This window comes from Felis catus, chromosome A2 (genome assembly GCF_018350175.1).
Source record: "Felis catus isolate Fca126 chromosome A2, F.catus_Fca126_mat1.0, whole genome shotgun sequence".
Lineage (NCBI taxonomy): Eukaryota > Metazoa > Chordata > Mammalia > Carnivora > Felidae > Felis > Felis catus.
This window is the reverse complement of record NC_058369.1, coordinates 54591513-54609998: the sequence shown is the minus strand read 5'-3', so window position 1 is coordinate 54609998 and position 18486 is coordinate 54591513. Positions and strand designations below refer to the sequence as shown.

At 39.2% G+C, this 18486-nt stretch overlaps 1 protein-coding gene across 4 annotated transcripts in view; it reads left to right on the top strand.

Moving 5' to 3' along the window:
• NR2C2 (nuclear receptor subfamily 2 group C member 2) overlaps nucleotides 1–18486 on the top strand; it is a 101380-nt gene that overhangs the window by 37720 nt on the left and 45174 nt on the right. For all 4 annotated transcript variants that reach the window (XM_023250052.2, XM_023250051.2, XM_045051994.1 and 1 more), the window contains one exon: nucleotides 14525–14635. In XM_023250052.2, coding sequence (XP_023105820.1) covers nucleotides 14564–14635 — 72 coding nt within the window. In that variant the 5' untranslated portion in view covers nucleotides 14525–14563. The remainder of the gene's footprint in view (nucleotides 1–14524; nucleotides 14636–18486) is intronic.

Sequence of the window (18486 nt, the reverse complement as noted above, 5' to 3'; positions counted from 1 at the left end):
CAGCTCTCAGAGCCTGGAGCTTGCTTCAGAGTCTGTGTCTCCTTCTCTTTGCCTCTTCCCCGTTCCCACTATGTCTCTCTCAAAAATAAACAAACATTAAAAAAATAATAAAATAAAAAACATGTATACTTTTTTATTTATCACAATAGAATGTAAGTTGCAGAAAGACAGGAACTTTGTTTCACTTGCTGTTTGTCTTCCCAGTGTCTAAAACACTTTTGAGTGCCTGGAACATAGTAAGCACTCAATATTAAGATTTCTTTATTGAATGAATAAGCATATTCTTTTTTGGTCTTCTTTTCACATGCACGTCATCCAGCTGTAATCAGTGTGCACACATAGATTGTTGTTTGACAGAATAAATGTAAATATCCTTTCCACAGGTTGCTACATAGCCTGCATAACCAACATTTTTCATAGCTACATAATATTGTATCAAGGGACCATAGAATAATTTACTAACCTATCTCCTAGTTTGGGACATTTAAGTTGATTCTGACCTTTAGGTTAAATACATCCATTCTTTACCAGTTGAGGGTGCCCAAAACAAACAAGAAAAACCAGCTGTTGCTGATTTAAAAAAAAATAGGGGGCGCCTGGGTGGCGCAGTCGGTTGAGCGTCCGACTTCAGCCAGGTCACGATCTCGCGGTCCGTGGGTTCGAGCCCCGTGTCAGGCTCTGGGCTGATGGCTCGGAGCCTGGAGCCTGTTTCCGATTCTGTGTCTCCCTCTCTCTCTCTGCCCCTCCCCCGTTCATGCTCTGTCTCTCTCTGTCCCAAAAATAAATAAACGTTGAAAAAAAAAATTTTTTTTTTAAAAAAATAAAAATTAAAAAAAATAGGATTCTTAAAAAACACGGAGTTAAACTATGTGTGGGAAAGGATTGGATTAACTTGACAGAGTTACAGGAGGACTAGAAATGTAGCTTTGCAGCTATGAAAACAAATCTCACCAAAGAGCCAGTTTGGTGAAGCTATGGCTATACACCACAACACTGCCTAGGCTGGCCACGGGGTTCCTGCTGCCAGTAGTCTCAGCACGAACATCTGATCAACCCGCTGCCCACTAAGGTAAGCTAGACCTGCAAGTATCTGTCACTTTCTGCTTCTACAGTTGAAGGTGGGCTCTACTTTATCCAGACCCCTGAGAGAGGGAATTCCTGTATTCCCTAGAAAAATAATTTAGGAGCACACACTGATAAAGCCATTTCTGTATTTAGGATAGTTTATGTAAGGTGGATTCCCAGAAGTAGAATCACCAGATCAGAGGGCGTGAACAGATTTTAGTGATGAGAAGAACAGACCTATTGACCTGAACAGTTGGGCCTTGGAGCTTTTTGCTTCTTTGTATTAATCTTTCATTTTACACATCACTTATTAGCTTCACTGAATGTTACGTTTCTTAGAACTTTAAATAGTTGTTGAGGTAGGGGGACTTTTAGTTTCCTTTTTAAAAAAGGAGAATCCTTAGGGCACCGGAGTAGCTCAGTTGGTTGAACATCCGACTCTAGATTTCAGCTCAGGTCATGATCCCAGGGTCGTGGGATCAAGCCCTGCATCTCAGGCTCCATGCTCTCTGCTTTAGATTCTCTCTCACTGTCCCCCACTTGAGCACACACACTGTCTCTCTAATGTAAAAAAAAAAAAAATAGGGAAAAAGGAGAATCCTCTCTCTTTTTTTACTCCTGAATTAATTTTTCCCTTTTAGGTTGGGATGCCTAGGTGGCATATTCCTTTAACTTAGATTGTATTAAGTTAGTACGTATACAAACTTCTGTGGAGTAGAAATTCATTGTTTATAACACAGTGAACTTACTATTAAAAATTTCCTTACTCTATCAGTTCCCTCCTCTTATCCTATATAAAAGTAAATATCCCTAAAACCTCTTTCTTCCTACTCCCCCCCCCCCGCCCCGGCTTTCATTTGTTTTGTCTGTTTTTGGTGATTGGCCAGCATTCACTTTATATTAGTTCTTTGCCCAGGTATTGAAACAGGTAGTTAAGTTACATGTCAAACAGAAGGCTACAGCTTGGCTTAGAGACAGGTGCTCTTGTCTAGCAGCCAGAGGATCTGAGTATTAGTTACAGCCCCACCTCTAACAGTGACCTCAGAAGCTCTTTCCTCTGTGGCCTGCGGGGGAGGGCTGACACTGAGACTTGAGCCATTCCGTGGCCAGTTACTACATACAGCATCCTCATTTGCACTGTCTACATGTGCTCGCCTTCCTGCGAGTATGGGAGGCTACAGGGACTAGAACTCTGACCTGTACTCATAAGCCTGGCACATATTGGGTGGGTGTAGTAAAATACTTGTTAAATGTGCCCAGTGCTATTATTCTTGTGATTGTTATGTTGCCTTCCCTTTGAATGGTGTAGTAATTTGCAAAGACCCCATGTCTTTAAAAATGTTGGCTTGATGTACTGTGAAGTTGAAAATGCTATATGCAGAATGTGGTATTTCTGAGTTCTCCAAATCTTACCTCCACTCTTTATAGTTTTAGGACTGTTTTGAGTTGGTTAGATTCCATGGTAACATGCTCTCAGGAGCTCTCAGTTCAGGAAAGATGGTCTTTAAGGGGAAGCTGGTGGAGCAGGTGGGGGGGGATGGGGGTGGAGGGGGACATTTAGTAAAGGCAGCAACCTAGGTGAAGGGAGAACTTTGTAAAGCAAAGTACATCTTCCCTAGAAGCAATTAATCATATTATTAGACAAACTGCTTTAGCAGCTGGTGAAACGGCAGGAACATGTCAATTTTGCTTCCTTGGTTACAGGGAGTGATAGTGTACTTGACCTTCAGCAAGCAGGGTCGTAGAGAGGGCATCTTTAAACAGCTCTGTCTGGTTTTGGTGAATGGAATCTGCACTGGCGGTTTGAAAGCAAATGCCTGCGCTTCCCCAACCAACCCTTTTGGTGGGGCTCTCTGGCCTGGGAGGTTGCTGAGGAAAAATGTAAATAAAGCTGGAGGGAGCCATTGGCATGGTGAGTTTTAAGGGTCCTAAGAACAACAAGACTGCAATTTTGAAGCCTGTTCTCATTCTCTGTGTTTCTGAGGGAAGCCTCCTTGAAAAGCAGTATGTTTCATAGGTACTTGTTTTTAGAGCAGTTGGCAAAAGAACAGTGGATTTAAATGCCTGGTATGTATATGAAGGAATTCCATTTAGTGTCTGTTGCTGTGCTTATTAGCACCCAGCAAGTTATGTCTTCGTAGGAACTTGTATTTGATTATGCTGGTTAAATTAAATAGGGCAAAAGCTGCTTCCTTGTTTGTTTTCAACAGACTGACCTGCTTATGAACAGAGAGTTGCTCTTAACACCTCATTGTTTTTATATAATGTGGGTGGGTAGTGGTTGTTGACTGTGTGGATCTTTGTTTTTGTGCCAAGAAATTTAGGGTTATAGTTCTATCTTTTTAAACATTATCAACTGGAAAATTTAAAAACTGGTTAATCAACTCTGATATGAATCAGTGAGGCTGATTTGTAATGTTCAGTTTTGAATCCTTAATTGACTTTAGTTTAAAGAAGAGCATGGGAGTTACCAGTCATCAAGATAATTTATTTTTTAGGAACACAGCACACTGGCATTGTAAGGTCCTAATCCTTTGTATGAGGTGAGCAGTGAGCACTTTGAAGATCAACACTCCTGTGCACTCTGGTGCAAGTTGCAGCACAAAGAGGACTTAACTCTTTGCCCATTGACCCTTCACTACACTTACTATAATGGTCCTTTGAAATAAAAGGAGGGTGTGGTATACATTTCAATTCAGGCTGGAGGTGTCAGTGCCTGAAACCCTTTACCCTACTTAGGCATTTACTTTGTTCATAATTTCACTGGGAATGTTGAGAAGTCAGAAGTTTGTGGTTGAGATTTGTAACATATTGGGTCTGCATGATCTGTTTTTTTCACAGGGTGTGAACTTGGTTGCCCTATTAATAACCCATGGGAATGTTGCAGCCAAAACTCAGAATAAATTATAGATTTAGAAACTCTTAATATTTGCTCCTTAGCTCAATGCTGTGGGCATTCTTTTCAACCTAAATGTCTATCTTTTAGCATGTAATCACCATAGAAATTTTTCCTATTTGCTCCTTAGCTCAATGCTGTGGGCATTCTTTTCAACCTAAATGTCTATCTTTTAGCATGTAATCACCATAGAAATTTTTCCTAAGAATTTATTCCTTTAAAAAGTGCTGCTACAGCAATGCCTTCTTACAATGGAATAGAGAAGGTTCTCACTCCAGGGTGAAAATGTTTGAACTTTCCCATCAGCCTCATAAACCCAGGTGTGTCAGTGAAAGCCTGTACGCCTTGCTTTATGTAATAAACTGCCAGGGCAGGTGTTGTGCAGTACCTGCAGGATGTCTAATTAGCAGACAGGCATAAGAGTGGAGTAAGAGAAAAAGCTCTTGGCACAGTTTAGGACCAAGGACTATTTCTTACTCATTCCTAAAGTTAGTAAGTGTTCATTCATTAAGCAAGCATTGTGGCCCTAAAATGAACCTAGCCTTGGGAAAAAAGGAAAAGTAGGAAGTGTTTCCTACTGCCCTCTGAGGTAGACTTAAGCAGTTACAGTAGGTGCCTTGTGGAGAGTGCTGAGATGCAGGAACTCTCGGCACCTAGAACAGAACATGTATACCAACCTGAGGGATCAGAAAAGGCTGGCCTGAGGAGCAGGGCTTTTATTAAACTCATTAGACTGTAAATATTTGTATGTTGGGGAAGCACAATTCACTTTACAAAGGATGCAAAATAGAAGAGCTGATTTTTACCCTTTTAAATGTGAGTCAAGAGACCATGCCCTGGAACACCTATGTCCAAACATACTTTCACACCCTGCTTGCTTGTGGTTTAATTGAGTCCTTTGGACTGGCAATTTTTCCTGTCAAAATGCAGGTGCTCTGGCCAGGGTACACACACCTGGGTATTGCCAGGCATTTATATTTTTCATTCAGTATGAACTAATGATCCTGTCCTTTGCAACTTGAGCAGATCGAGGGAGTTGAAAGTAGGCTAAGGCAGAGGGCCAAGACTGACATCGGGCACTGAAAAGATAAGCAGGAAAGGATGGAAAGGAGATGCTTCCACTCGTCAGAAATACATCTAATATTTTTATGTCCTGTTACCAAATTGACTTCCTACAACTGTGCTAAATGATACTCAACAGTATGCTTCTGGGGAAAAAAAAGTATATTCCCCACCTTGATGTGTGTTTATAATGTCAGGCTCTAAATTCACACAGCTGCAAGAATTTCTGAGCAGTCCCATCATGGCAGGACTTTGCCTTCAAGCCAGATCATATCTAAACTGCCCCTGCTGCCACTAGAACACACCTTCTCTCTAAAGGCCACGGGAGTGGGGGACCCCAAGTATTTTCCCATTAACCTGTCACTTTCAGAGTTAATCATCCCTCTAATAAATATGAGGGATATTTTGGGTTGTTCATCCAATCTGAATTTATTACTGAACTACCAGGCAACATTGCCAACATGATCTGTACCGCATCTCAGACAAATTTGTAGAGGCCTTTGGGCATCTCATACAAAAGGCATCATAAATTTGCAAGCATGTCCTTCAACAGGTGAGGTAAACTCACTTGAATCAACTGCAGCTCATACCAAAGTTGGCAAAAAGCAGACTTAGCACCCAACCTGTGCTTCTTCCACTATAGCTGTCCATCTTGCCCAACAGATGCTAGAGGGGAGAACTGCTTTTGATTGTACAACGGCATGCAGCAAGCTCTAGGGTGGCACAGGGTTAACACATAGCAAGTTCAAGTGAAGCACAGACAAGAGCTTCTCTGGCTTACTAACATAGAAACCTTCTTTGAGACCCGATGAAATACTTTTTGAATGCTGTTACTCTTTTTTTTTTTTTTTTGAGTTTATTTATTTTGAGAGAGAGAGGATGCGAGCAGGGGAGGGGCAGAGAGAGAGGGAGAGAGAGAATCCCAAGCATGCTCTGCACTACCAGCGCAGAGCCTGATGCGGGATTCGAACCCACAAATCGTGAATGACCTGAGCCAAAACCAAGAGTTGAATGTTTAACCAACTGAGCCACCCAGGCATCCCTCTTTTTGATTATAACCATCCTAATGCATGGGAGATGATATCTTAATTTGGTTTTGATTTACATTTCCCTAATGATTAATGATGTTGAGCAATTTTCTTTGGCTTATTGGCCATTTGAATATTTTCTTTGGAGAAATGTCTGTTCAACTCTTTTGCCCATTAAATTTGGTGGGGGGGGGGGGGGGGTGCCTGGGTGGCTCAGTTGGTTGAGCATCCGACTTTGGCTCAGGTCATGATCTTGCTGTCCGTGGGTTCAAGCCCCGCATCAGGCTCTGTGCCGACAGCTCAGAGCCTGGGGTTCTGTTTCAGATTCTGTGTGTGTCTCTCTCTCTCTGCCCCTCCCCCACTCATGCTCTGTCTCTGTCTCTCAAAAATGAATAAACATTAAAAAAAAGTTTTTTTCTATAGATGATATGAGGTAGGATTTAATACTTTTTAATAAGAAGAACAAAAATAATTTTCTGGTCAAGGAGAGCCTCACTAGTACACTTTATCACATGTGACATTAATATTTGTACACTATAACTCAGATTTTAGAGAAATTTTCAGGAAGTTTGTGATAGTGCTAATAGCTACTAAGTGTTGAATGGAATTAATACTTAACATTCATTGTCCCTCTCATCAGTCTCATAAAGTAGTAACAATATATCCATGTTAAATTTCAGGAAACTGAAGTTTAGAGGGTTTAGGTGGCTTGCTTAGGGTGATAGTACATGTTTCAGAGCCCAGCTCTGTCTGATTCCATAGTCTGTGGTACTCATATTATGTTGATTGCTTTACAATGTTTTACAGGTAAAGTGAGTATCTAAACCAGAAAGTCAGCATATTATTCAATCAGTTAAGAATTCCATATATCTGAAATTGGTAGAATTAACTCACAGGGTAACAATAGATTCAACCAAAACTCTAACAGACTTTTTCTAACAGACTTTTTCTTGATGGGGAATGCTTGATCATATCATTTGCAAACAGATTATTTTTTACTTCTTATTTACGATTTGGATGCCTTTTCTTTCCTTTTCTTGCCTAATTGCTCTGGCTAGAACTTCTAGTACTAGATTGAATAGAAGTGGTAAAAGCAGGCATCCTTGCTTTGTTCCTTATCTTAAGGAAAAACTTTCATATCTTTCACCATTGAGTATGATATTCACTGTGAGTTTTTCATATAGTTTTATTATGTGGAGATAGTTTTCTTGTGTTCCTAGTTTGTTGAGTGTTTTTATCATGAAATGCTTTTTCTCCAGCTATTGAGGTGATTGTGTGATTCTCCCCCACCCCCGCTTTAGTTCTGCTAACATGGTATGTCACATTGATTTTGTATTTTGAACCTTGTGTTACAGGAATAAATCCCATTTCATGTCAAGGTGTTTAATCATTTTAGTATGCTGCTGAGTTCTGTTTGCTAGTATTTTGTTGAGGATTTTTGTATCAGTTCATAAGAGATACTGGTCTGTGGTTTTCTTGTAGTGTCTTTGTCTGGCTTTGGTATCAGGGTAATGCTAGCCTCATAGAAGGAGTTAGGAAGTGTTCCTGTTCAGTGTTTGGGGAAAGTTTGAGAAGGCTTAATACTAGCTTTTCTTTAAAGGTTTGGTAGAAATCAGTGAGCCATCAGGTCCAGGGATTTTCTTTGTGGGGAAATTTTTGATAATTTGTTCAGTTTCCTTCATAGTTATAGATCTATTCATATTTTATATTTCTTCATGATTTAGTCATGGTAGGTTTTGTGTTTCTAGGCCTTTGTCCATCTGATGCCAACAATTTTGTTGGCATAGAGCTGTTCTTAATATTCTCTTATAATCCTTAGAGTTCTATAGAATTGATAGTAATGTCTTCACTTTCATTTCTGATTTTAGTAATCGCAGTCTTTTCTCTTTTTTTTTTTTCCTTTAGTCCATCTAGCTACAGATTAGTCAATTTTGTTGATCTTTTCAAAGAACCAACTTTTGTTTTAGTTGATTTTTCTCTATTTTTCTGTATTTCTTTTATCTCTGTGATAATCTTTATTATTTCCTGTCTCCGGCTAGCTTTGGTTCAGTTTATTCTTTTTCTAGTTCTATAAGTTATAAAGTTACATTGTTCACCTGAAATCTTTCTGGTTTTTTAATCAAAACATTTATAGTTCATAAATTTACCCCTTAACACTGCTTTCACATTGTCCTATAAATGTTTTGTTTTTTTTCATCCATCTGTAAGCTTTTTCTAATTTCCCTTATAATTTCCTCTTTGATCCAACACCAAGAATGTATTGTTTAATTTCCACATGTTTGGGACATTTCTTGGTTCACTCTGTTGATGATTTCTAACTTTATTCCCTTATGGTCAGAGAAGATACCTTGTATGTTACCTGTCTTTTAAAATCTGTTGAAGGTTAACTTGTGACCTCACCTGGTCTGTCCTAGAGAATGTCCCGTGTGTACCTGAGAAATTTTTCTGAGTATTTGTTGTTTCTGGGTAAAGTGTTCTGTATAGTGTGTGGTTGGTTTGTTGTATTAAGTTCTCTATTTCTTTGCATATACTATGTCTGTCTGTTCTGTCCATTATTCAGATTGGGGTATTGAAGTCTCCAACTATTTTTTTTTTTATAAAGTTTATTTATTATTTTAAGAGAGAAAGAGTACAAGTGGGGTAGGGGCAAGGAGGGAGGAGAGAGAGAGAGAATCCTAAGCCGACTCTGCACTGTCAACATGAAGCCTAATGCTGGACTCAAACTCACAAACCACGAGATTGTGACCTGAGCTGAAGTCAGATGCTTAACTGGCCATGACCTGAGCTGAAGTCAGATACTTGACTGACCAAGCCCAAGGTACCTCAAAGTCTCCAGCCTTTATTGCAGAACTATTTCTCCCTTAAATTCTGTCAGTTTTTTCTTCACATATTTTTGTGGTCTGTTATTAGATGTGTAAATGTAATTATTACATCTTCTTGCTACATTGAAACCTTTTGTTAATGTATAGTGTCCTTCTTTGTCTCTTGTAACCTTTTAAAATTTAGTTTATTTTGTTTGATATTAGTACAGCTACCTGTGGTTCTTTTGGTTACTATTTGTATGGAATATCTTTCTCCTTCCTTTCATTTTCTAGGTATTTGTGTCATTTGGTTCTATTTCTGTCTTGGTTCTAAAATGAGTTTCTTGTAGATAGCATATAGTTGGAACATGAGTTTCTATACATTCTGCCAATCTCTCTTTCGAATGGAAAGTTTAATGTATTTGCATTTAGAGAATTACAATAAGGAGGGACTTATATGTCATTTTGTTATTTGTTTTTTTGTATGCCTTATAAAGCTTTTTTTGTTCCCCATTTCTTACATTCCTATCTTTTGTATTCAGTTGATTTTTTGTGTGTGTAGTAAGATGTTTAAAATCCTTTTTCATTTCCTTTTGTATATTTTATAGCTATTTTCTTTGTGGTTACCATGGTAATTATATTTAACATCCATTCACTCTAGTTTGAATTTATACCAGCTTAACTTCAGTGATATACAAAAACTTTCCTCCTTTGATTCTTATCCCTTTTGGTTCATGTCACAGAATTACATCTTTGTATATTATGTGTTCCAAAACATAAACTAATAATTATTTTAAATGCATTATGTAGAAAGCAAGATTTGGAGTTCCTAACCAAACTTACAGTAATACAAGCTTTTACACTAATAGTTTTTTTTCTTTCTTTATTTTTTTTTAATTTTTTTAACGTTTATTTATTTTTGAGACAGAGAGAGACAGAGCATGAACAGGGGAGGATCAGAGAGAGAGGGAGACACAGAATCTGAAACAGGCTCCAGGCTCTGAGCGGTCAGCACAGAGCCCAACGCGGGACTCGAACTCACGGACCGTGAGATCATGACCTGAGCCTAAGTCGGACACTTAACCGACTGAGCCACCCAGGCGCCCCAGTTTTTTTTCTTTAAACATGTTAGTCTTTTAAATCATGTAGGAAACAAAAAATACATTATAAGCCATTGTTACAATAATACTAGCTTTTATAATTACCCATGTATTTACCTTTCTTGAGATCTTTATTTCTCCAGGTAGCTTCAGATTAGTGTCTAATGACCTTTCATTTCACTGTGCAGGACTCCCTTGAGCATTTCTTGCAGGGTGGGTCTACTGATCATGAACTCTGTCAGCTTTTGTTTATCTGGAAATGTCTTAATTTCTCCCTCACTTTTGAAGGACAGTTTTTCCAGGTATAAGATTCTTGGTTGATAGTTTTTTTCTTTGAACACTTGGAATATATCAGCTCACTATCTTCTGACCTCTACAGTTTTTTTTTTTAATGTTTATTTCTGAGAGAGAGAGAGAGAGAGAGAGAGAGAGAGAGAGAGAGAGAGAGTGAGAGTGAGTATGAGTGGGGGAGGGGCAGAGAGAGAGGGAGACACAGAATCCAAAGCAGGCTCCAGGCTCAGAGCTGTCAGCACAGAGCCCAACGCAGGGCTCGAACTCACAAACCGTGAGATCATGACCTGAGCCAAAGTTGGACGCTCAACCGATTGAGCCACCTAGGTGCCCCAACCTCCACAGTTTTCAGTGAGAAATCCGCAAGTAACATAATTGTTCCCTTGTGTGTGAGTTACTTCTCTCTCGCTGCTTTTAGCATTCTTTGTCTTTGTCTTTTGAAAGTTTGATTATAACGTGTCTTTGAGGTCCTCTTATATAGAATTCATTGAACTGCTTAGGTATTTATATTCATGTCTTTCTTCAGATTTGGGGAGTTTTCTGGCATTATTTCTTCAAATATTCTCTCTGCCCCTTTTTCTCTCTCTCCTCCTCATGGACTCCCACAGTGCATATGTTGGTCTACTTGATGGCCTGTAGGCTCCGTAACACTGGTCAGCTTTCTTCAATGTTTTTGTTGTTTTGTTTTGCTTTTCAGACTCTAATTTCCATTGTTCTGTCTTCAAGGTTTTTAATTATTCTGCTTGATCAAATCTGATTTTGAATCCCACTAGTGAATTTTTCACTTCAGTTATTTTACTTTTCAGCTCCAGAGTTTATTTTTGGTTTCTCTTTAGGATTTTTGTTTTTGTTTTTGTTTTTTTAATCCCTTTTGAGTTCTGGCTACTGCCCATCTTCCTTTAGTTTTTTGAGTAACTTTCAGATAGTTGTTTTTAAAGTCTTTGTCTAGTAGACCTGACATCAGAGATTTTTCAGCAATCATTTCTGTTGATTTATTTTTTTCTTTTAGATAGCCCATACTTTCCAGTTTCTTTTTATGCCTTGTGATTTTTTTGTTGTTGAAAACTTGATATTTGAATCTATTAATGTGGTAACTCTGGGAATCTGATTCTACCCCCTTCCTAGAATTTGCTGGTTTTTGTTACTGTTTTTATTTTTGTTTTTTTGTTTTTTTGTTTTTAATTTTTTTTTTAACGTTTTTTATTTTTGGGACAGAGAGAGACAGAACATGAATGGGGGAGGGGCAGAGAGAGAGGGAGACACAGAATCCGAAACAGGCTCCAGGCTCCGAGCCATCAGCCCAGAGCCTGACGCGGGGCTCGAACCCACGGACCGCGAGATCGTGACCTGGCTGAAGTCGGACGCTTAACCGACTGCGCCACCCAGGCGCCCCTTATTTTTGTTTTTTAATATTTAGGCTGTCTCTGTGCTAAGGATCATCCTGACTTATAAACTTAAGGACTTCTGAGGTCTTTTCTCAGACCTGTGCCTTCCCCTAGGCGTGTACAGTCACTGTCTATTTTTTCCTGTATATGCATTTGCTCTTGAATGTCCTTGTCTTTAATGTTTGGATCCCAAAAGAGGAAAAACAGAAAGATAGAGGAGTGGGGAGAAATAATCCAGGACTTTAAGGCCCCTGGAAGTCACTCAAGCTAGAAACAGAGGGGCTTGCAACAATAGGGGGAAGTACAGCAACAATGGCTGTCCCTTCTTTTTCTGCACTTCTGTGATTAGAAGTAGCAATCAGCGACTGGAGCACACATCCCCCGTATTTGTGGAGGACAAGGATCCTTTTGTCCACCTGGGCTCCCACAAGCTGTATGCAAGCTGTTTCTGGAACATGTGCCCATGGCTTCAGAGTAGACATGGAAGATGGGCGGCTGCTACCAGCTGCTAAGAGAAGCCAAAATTGAGAAACTAACTACAACTTATTGTCCAAGCCTTCCCCTGGAAGTTGCAAGCCTTCAATATCCAATAGACTCCAGAGTTCCAAAATAGTTACATGAGTCAGATTCTACCTGTGCAGTTAAGGTTTGGTGGGGAGACAAATTCCTGGTGCTTCCCACTCCGCCATCTTTTTCCAGAGTCCTTTCTCTCTCGAGTTAATATTTGCTTGGATGGTATGAGGGAGGGGTCCAGTTTCATTCATATGGTATGTTGTGTCCAGTTGCTTCATCACCTTTTGTTGAAAAGACTCTCTTTTCGCCATTGAGCTGTCATGGCACTTTTGTGGAAAATCATTTGACCATATATGTGAGGGTTTATTTATGAGCTTTTTATTCATTTTTATTGGTCTAAATATCTGTTCTTATACCAGTGCCATACTGTTTTGGTTATTGTAGCTTTGTGATAAGTTTTGATATCAAGAAGTGTGAGTCCTCCAACTCAGAACAATTAATGATTGTTTTGTTGGTTTTTTTTTTTTCAACAGATTTTATCTTTAAGTAATCTCTACACTCCATGTGGGGTTCAGATTTACAACCCCAAGACCGAAAGTTGCATGCTCTACTGATAGAGCCAGCCAGGCACCCCAAAACATTCAAGATTGTTTGAGCTATTCTGATTGCCTTGGATTTTCATAAAAATTTTAGGATCAGCTTGTCAATTTATGCAATAAAGGCAGCTAGAGTTTTGATAGCAATTATGCTGAATCTGTAGATCGATTTGAGTAGTATTAAGAGCTTAACAGTATTAATCTTCTGACCCATGAACACAGATGTCTTTACATTTATTTAGGCCTTCTTAAATTTCTTTCAATGATGTGTAGTTTTCAGTGTATAAGTGTTACACTTCTTTTGATGTATTTATTCCTGTTTTTAATGCTCTGGAGGTGGGAATACTTCCTTAATTTCATTTTCTGATTGTTCCTTTCTCTTGTATAGAAATACAGTTGATTTTTATATATTGATCTTGTATCTTCCAACCTTGGGACTCATTTACTAGTTCTAATAGTTTTTTGTTTTTTGGTTGTTTTTTTTTTTAGGACTTTCTCTATGATCATGTCATGTCATGATCATATTCTCTGTAAATAGAAATAGTATTCCTTCTTTGTTTCCAAGTCTGGATGCTTTTCTTTCTTTTTCTTCCCTAATTGCTCTGGCTAGAACCTGCAGTACAGTGTTGAGTTCACGTGGCAAAAGCAGACATGTTTGTCTAGTTCCTGATCTTAGGAAGAAAGCTGTCAGTCTTTCACCATTAAGTGTTCTGTTAAGCTGTGAGTATTTTATAGATACTCTATCAGATTGAGAACTTACTAGTTTCTAGTTTGTTGAATGTTTTTATCATGAAATGGCATTGGATTTGGATTTTGTTGGATGGTTTTTCTGTGTGAGATGATGAGGCTTTTGTTCTCTGTTAATATAGTGTATTACATTGTTTAATTAATATGGTGAACCGATCATGCATTTTTGGGGTAAATCCCACTTAGTCATGGTATATGATTTTTTTATATGCCTCTGGATTCAGTTTGCTAGTGTTTTGTTCAGGATTGTTACATCTATACTCATAAGGAATATTGGCCTGTAGTTTTCTTTTCTTGTGATGTCTTTGCCTAGTTTTGGTCATAGAATGAATTTGAGGAGTGTTCCCTCTTCTGTTTTTTGGAAGAGTTTGTAAAGCATTGGTTCATGATGTGCTTTTATTCAAGGAAAAGTGTCTGCCCACCTCAGATGCCCAGGTGACCACTCAGAACCTTGAACCTTGCCTTTTAGTAGGTATTGACGAAATTCCAGACCTTTGTATAACTGATGGGCTTTTCCCAGCCCCATCCCAGCGGGGCTGGGATATTGCCAGGACTCTTCCACAAGTACTGATCCCAGAAGTTTTCAGCGTATTGCTGGGGTTTTTTTGCCATCCTCTATGGTGTTTGTGAGAGCCTTTCTTCTGGAAACTGTCATCTTAAAGGAGTGTTTTACAGCTGGTTTTGGGGACAGTGAAAACATTCAAATACCATTTCTAAAAAGGTACTTTGGTACTTTCTTTTATGAAAGTTATATGAGCAGATTTGAAAATTCCTGTGTTTTTGTGGGGGGGTTATTTGGGGAGGGGTTGGTTGGTTGGTTTTTGCATTTTCAACATTAGAAATAACTCTTTTAAGATTGTATTTTCTTATGGCCATCCTGTGGCAGTATCTCATTGGTTTCTTTGTCATTCTGGGTCCAAATACCAAAACTACTCAAGTGTATTACTCAAAGCCACAGTGAAAGCAAGAGGCATGGTCCTCAGCTACCACCAGACATTTTTGTAAGCCCCCTTGTGATCCAGCCCATTTCTTGCCCACAGGTACCACGGACACAGACCTCTCGGCCGGAATCTCCAGGGATGACCAGCCCCTCCCCGCGCATCCAGATAATCTCCACCGACTCTGCGGTAGCCTCACCTCAGCGCATTCAGGTACTTGCACCAGTCCCACTTGGTTCCAGCCACCTGCCCAAAGGCAGACCTGCCTTCTGAATCCTTTCTAGAACAAACCTGCCTTTGAATTTCACTAAGGAGTTGTGCTTCTTGGGCCTCAAGTATAGTACAACCTCATTTATTCTTAAAAAAGAAAAAAAGAAAAGTTTACATTGATTGAACTAACTACTTTTAATGCAAAAGTCTAAACTGTCTCAAATTCTTGGGGATGTAGTACCATTTTATTACTTATGTGCATCCACATTAAGAGGCAGTATATCCTAGTAGTTAAGTGTATGGGCCCCCACTTGGAGTCAAGTTCAGTGCCCCACTTTCTAGCTATTTTGACCTTGAAAGTTAACTTTTCAGTGCCTTGCTTTTTTCGTTTAGAAAATGTATGTGATAGTAGTACTTACCTCATAAGGTTATTGTGAGGAATCAATCAATGGGATATTGCTTGTAAAGTGCTTAGAACAGTGATTAGCACATACTGATGTTCAGTATGTACTAATTATCTATTATAATAACCATTATTACTAGTGTTATTGTTACTAATTGATATTCACTTATGGGAAGTTTAGTCTTCCCCAGGGCTCTGAAGCTGCCTCTGGCCCATTGAATAAAGGGAAGATATGTGTATTGAAATCTTAATCAACAAGCCAAGAAGAAGAGATAATATATTGATGACACAGATTAAAGACTCATAGTTACCTCAGCAAGCTGAATCACAAGGCCAAACCAAAAAACATGAACAAAGATGAATGGCAGGAAAAACATTAGTTACATAACACAAATATGAAAGACTATCAGGGCATACAGGTAATTTGAGTGAATGAGTAAAAGGATTGCTTTCAATTTACAGTTTATTCCAAAGTTGGTATAAGTGAACAATATGATACCATAACTACATAATTTCTATAATGTTTACCCATTCTAAAAAGTGATTTTGTGGACTACCTATTATAAAGTAAGCATAGAAGAGTTCTATAAGTAAATGAAAGAAGTTAAAGATTATATTCCCATTATGTCTGTATTGTATAATATTTTATCATAAACACTGAAGCTCATATAAGTCATTTTAACCTCACACCAGTAAGGAACACATATCTGAGTGTTTGGAAATTCAGAAGTAATGGGCCCAACATTAGAGGTTTTACTGTTCCTCACAATTAGGAACTTCATAGCCAAATTATTTTTTCTCTTTTATTTTGCTCATTATGACTTGAAAATGGGTCTTGTATAGTTTTATGTAGTAGATATTAGGATTCTGCCTATGTAACTGCCCCAACTGGGAAAGGAGCTAATTGCATTCAACCATGGCCTGTACATAATGGGCTCACAACCACCTTAGGGCAGATGAGAACACAGAAAGTTCCCCAAGAGACTGTCAGTAGCTAGTGTATATACTGAGAGAGTGCACATTTCCGCCCATATTGGTATGAGAAGAATCTCTTCCCAAGGGCTATCCTACCATCCCATTCCATATAGAGGGGCTAAGCCCATGCCCTGGTCCTCGGCCTGTGGTGACACTGCTGTCCTGGCTGGATTGTAGCAAGGTCCCTTGAACAGAAGTCCTATAGAATAGATTCTTAGTGTTGAGCTTTTAGTCTCTCTGGGGAGGATAACTCTTAGGCATGAGTTCTACGTATGGTAAATATACTTGAAAATCTTTTCATCATGAACTGTCAATAAAATGGACAAGTGCAACTGAACTATTTCAAGGTTTAGGATTTTGTTGTTGTTGTTTGTTTGTTTTGTGTTTTAAGGAAAACTAAGGTTATAGAATGATTTCTGGGTTCTTGATGTTGGTGGTAATGGTTTCGATAAAGTTTTCATTTCTAGCCCTGACTTCAGTCCTGAATTTCCAATGCCCTGAGGCCTGGGAAGAGAATAAGTGCTATGATGTTTTCATGAATAACAATGCTTGGAACCCAAATGGTGGCTTCTGTGATAAGGTTAAGAGGAAAAAATTATACAGTAAGGGTGATAGACCTAGGTCACATTTAGGATCTTTGGCTCTGAATGGAACAGACTTAGGATCAAATTTTATCTCCTCTCAGCTGTGTGACTCTGAAGAAAGTTTCTGTAACCTCTATAGCTAGAAAATGACAACAATAATAGTACCTGTTTAATGGGATTTTAAAAGGATTAGGTGAGATAATGCTTGTAAACTTATAGGAAGCAAATATCAATGTTAGCAAATGACTTATAATTTTTCTTAAGGTTTATGTTTATATAATTCCAAACACAGAAAATAGTACATGGAAATCCTGTATATATATATATCCCCAATTTAACCAATTGTTTGCTATAACATTCTGAGTAAATGTACATATATTTTTTTGAATCATTTGAGAATAGAAATAACACACCTCTTTGCCCTGAATATGTATGTATTTCCTAAGAACAATGACATTTTCTTGCATAATCACAATACAGCTATCAAAATCAGGGAATTAATTATTGAAACATACCATTATCTAATCCATAGTTTATATTCTAAAATGTCATTCAGTTGTCTTAGTTAAGTCCTTTATAACTGTTTTCTCCCATTCCAGGATTTATGTTACTGTTTTTATTTTTTTTTTTTTTTTCAACGTTTATTTTTGGGACAGAGAGAGCATGAACGGGGGAGGGGCAGAGAGAGAGGGAGACACAGAATCGGAAACAGGCTCCAGGCTCTGAGCCATCAGCCCAGAGCCTGATGCGGGGCTCGAACTCCCGGACCACGAGATCGTGACCTGGCTGAAGTCGGACGCTTAACCGACTGTGCCACCCAGGCGCCCCTATGTTACTGTTTTTAATAATGATAATATGGCCAACATACCTAGTTATGCAGGCCAGCAGAGGGTGATCTGGAACATAGACTTGTGTCTGTCAGTATCCTGTCATCCTAATGGCTGCAACGGGGCTTTGGGGCCAAGTGGGAAGAGTGGCAGTCCTCAGAGTGGGGGCAGTAGCCTTGTGGCTAGAGTTAAAAGCTATTGTTTTGAGGATACAGAGGTCTAGGGTGGGGACTGTGGAAGGAGAGAAGGAGGTAAGAGCCATAGGAGGGCACCCACTTCTCTGAGAATGAGGCATAATCGAACCCATCCAATTGCAAGGTGACTTCTCAGTAAATCTCACAGGTTTTCATCATGATGCAGTCTTTCCAGGCCAGTGGTTTGCAAATTTCCTTATGATTTTTTTTAATGTTTATTTAATTTTTGAGAGAGAGAGCACGAACAGGTGAGGGACAGAGAGAGGGGGAGACAGAGTATCTGAAGCAGGCTCTAGGTTCTGAGCTGTCAGCACAGAGCCTGACACAGGGCTAGAACTCACGGACCTCAGGATCATGACCTGAGCCAAAGTCGGATGCTTGACTGACTGAGCCACCCAGGCGCCTCTGCAAATTTCCTTATAAACAGGTGCGCCTGTTCATGTATATTTTTTAGAGTGTGAAATCTTTACTTGGGCCCTTATAGCACCCGCTTCCCTACTTCTGTCTTCTACCACCTCTTTATTCCTACACTTCCCTTCTGGAACGCCAGTACTTGTTCTCTGCCCTTTCTTTGTCCACAGCCATCAGACATCTCCTTTCTCACTGTGATGTTCTCCTGGCCCTTCTCAGGTACTCATTGCTGTAACAAAATCACACCACACCAAGCAGAGTATAGAGTAAACCATACACCTCCCTTCTTCCTCTTCCACAAGTCACCCAGGTCTCTCCCATGAGGTAACCACTGTTACATATTGCTATTTGTTCTTTCACAGACACACTCTACCAAAAGCACATGTGTAAATAATGTACAGCATATTTTCCATTCATGTAGACATTCTGTCCAGACTGTCCTATATTCTTTTTTCTTAAC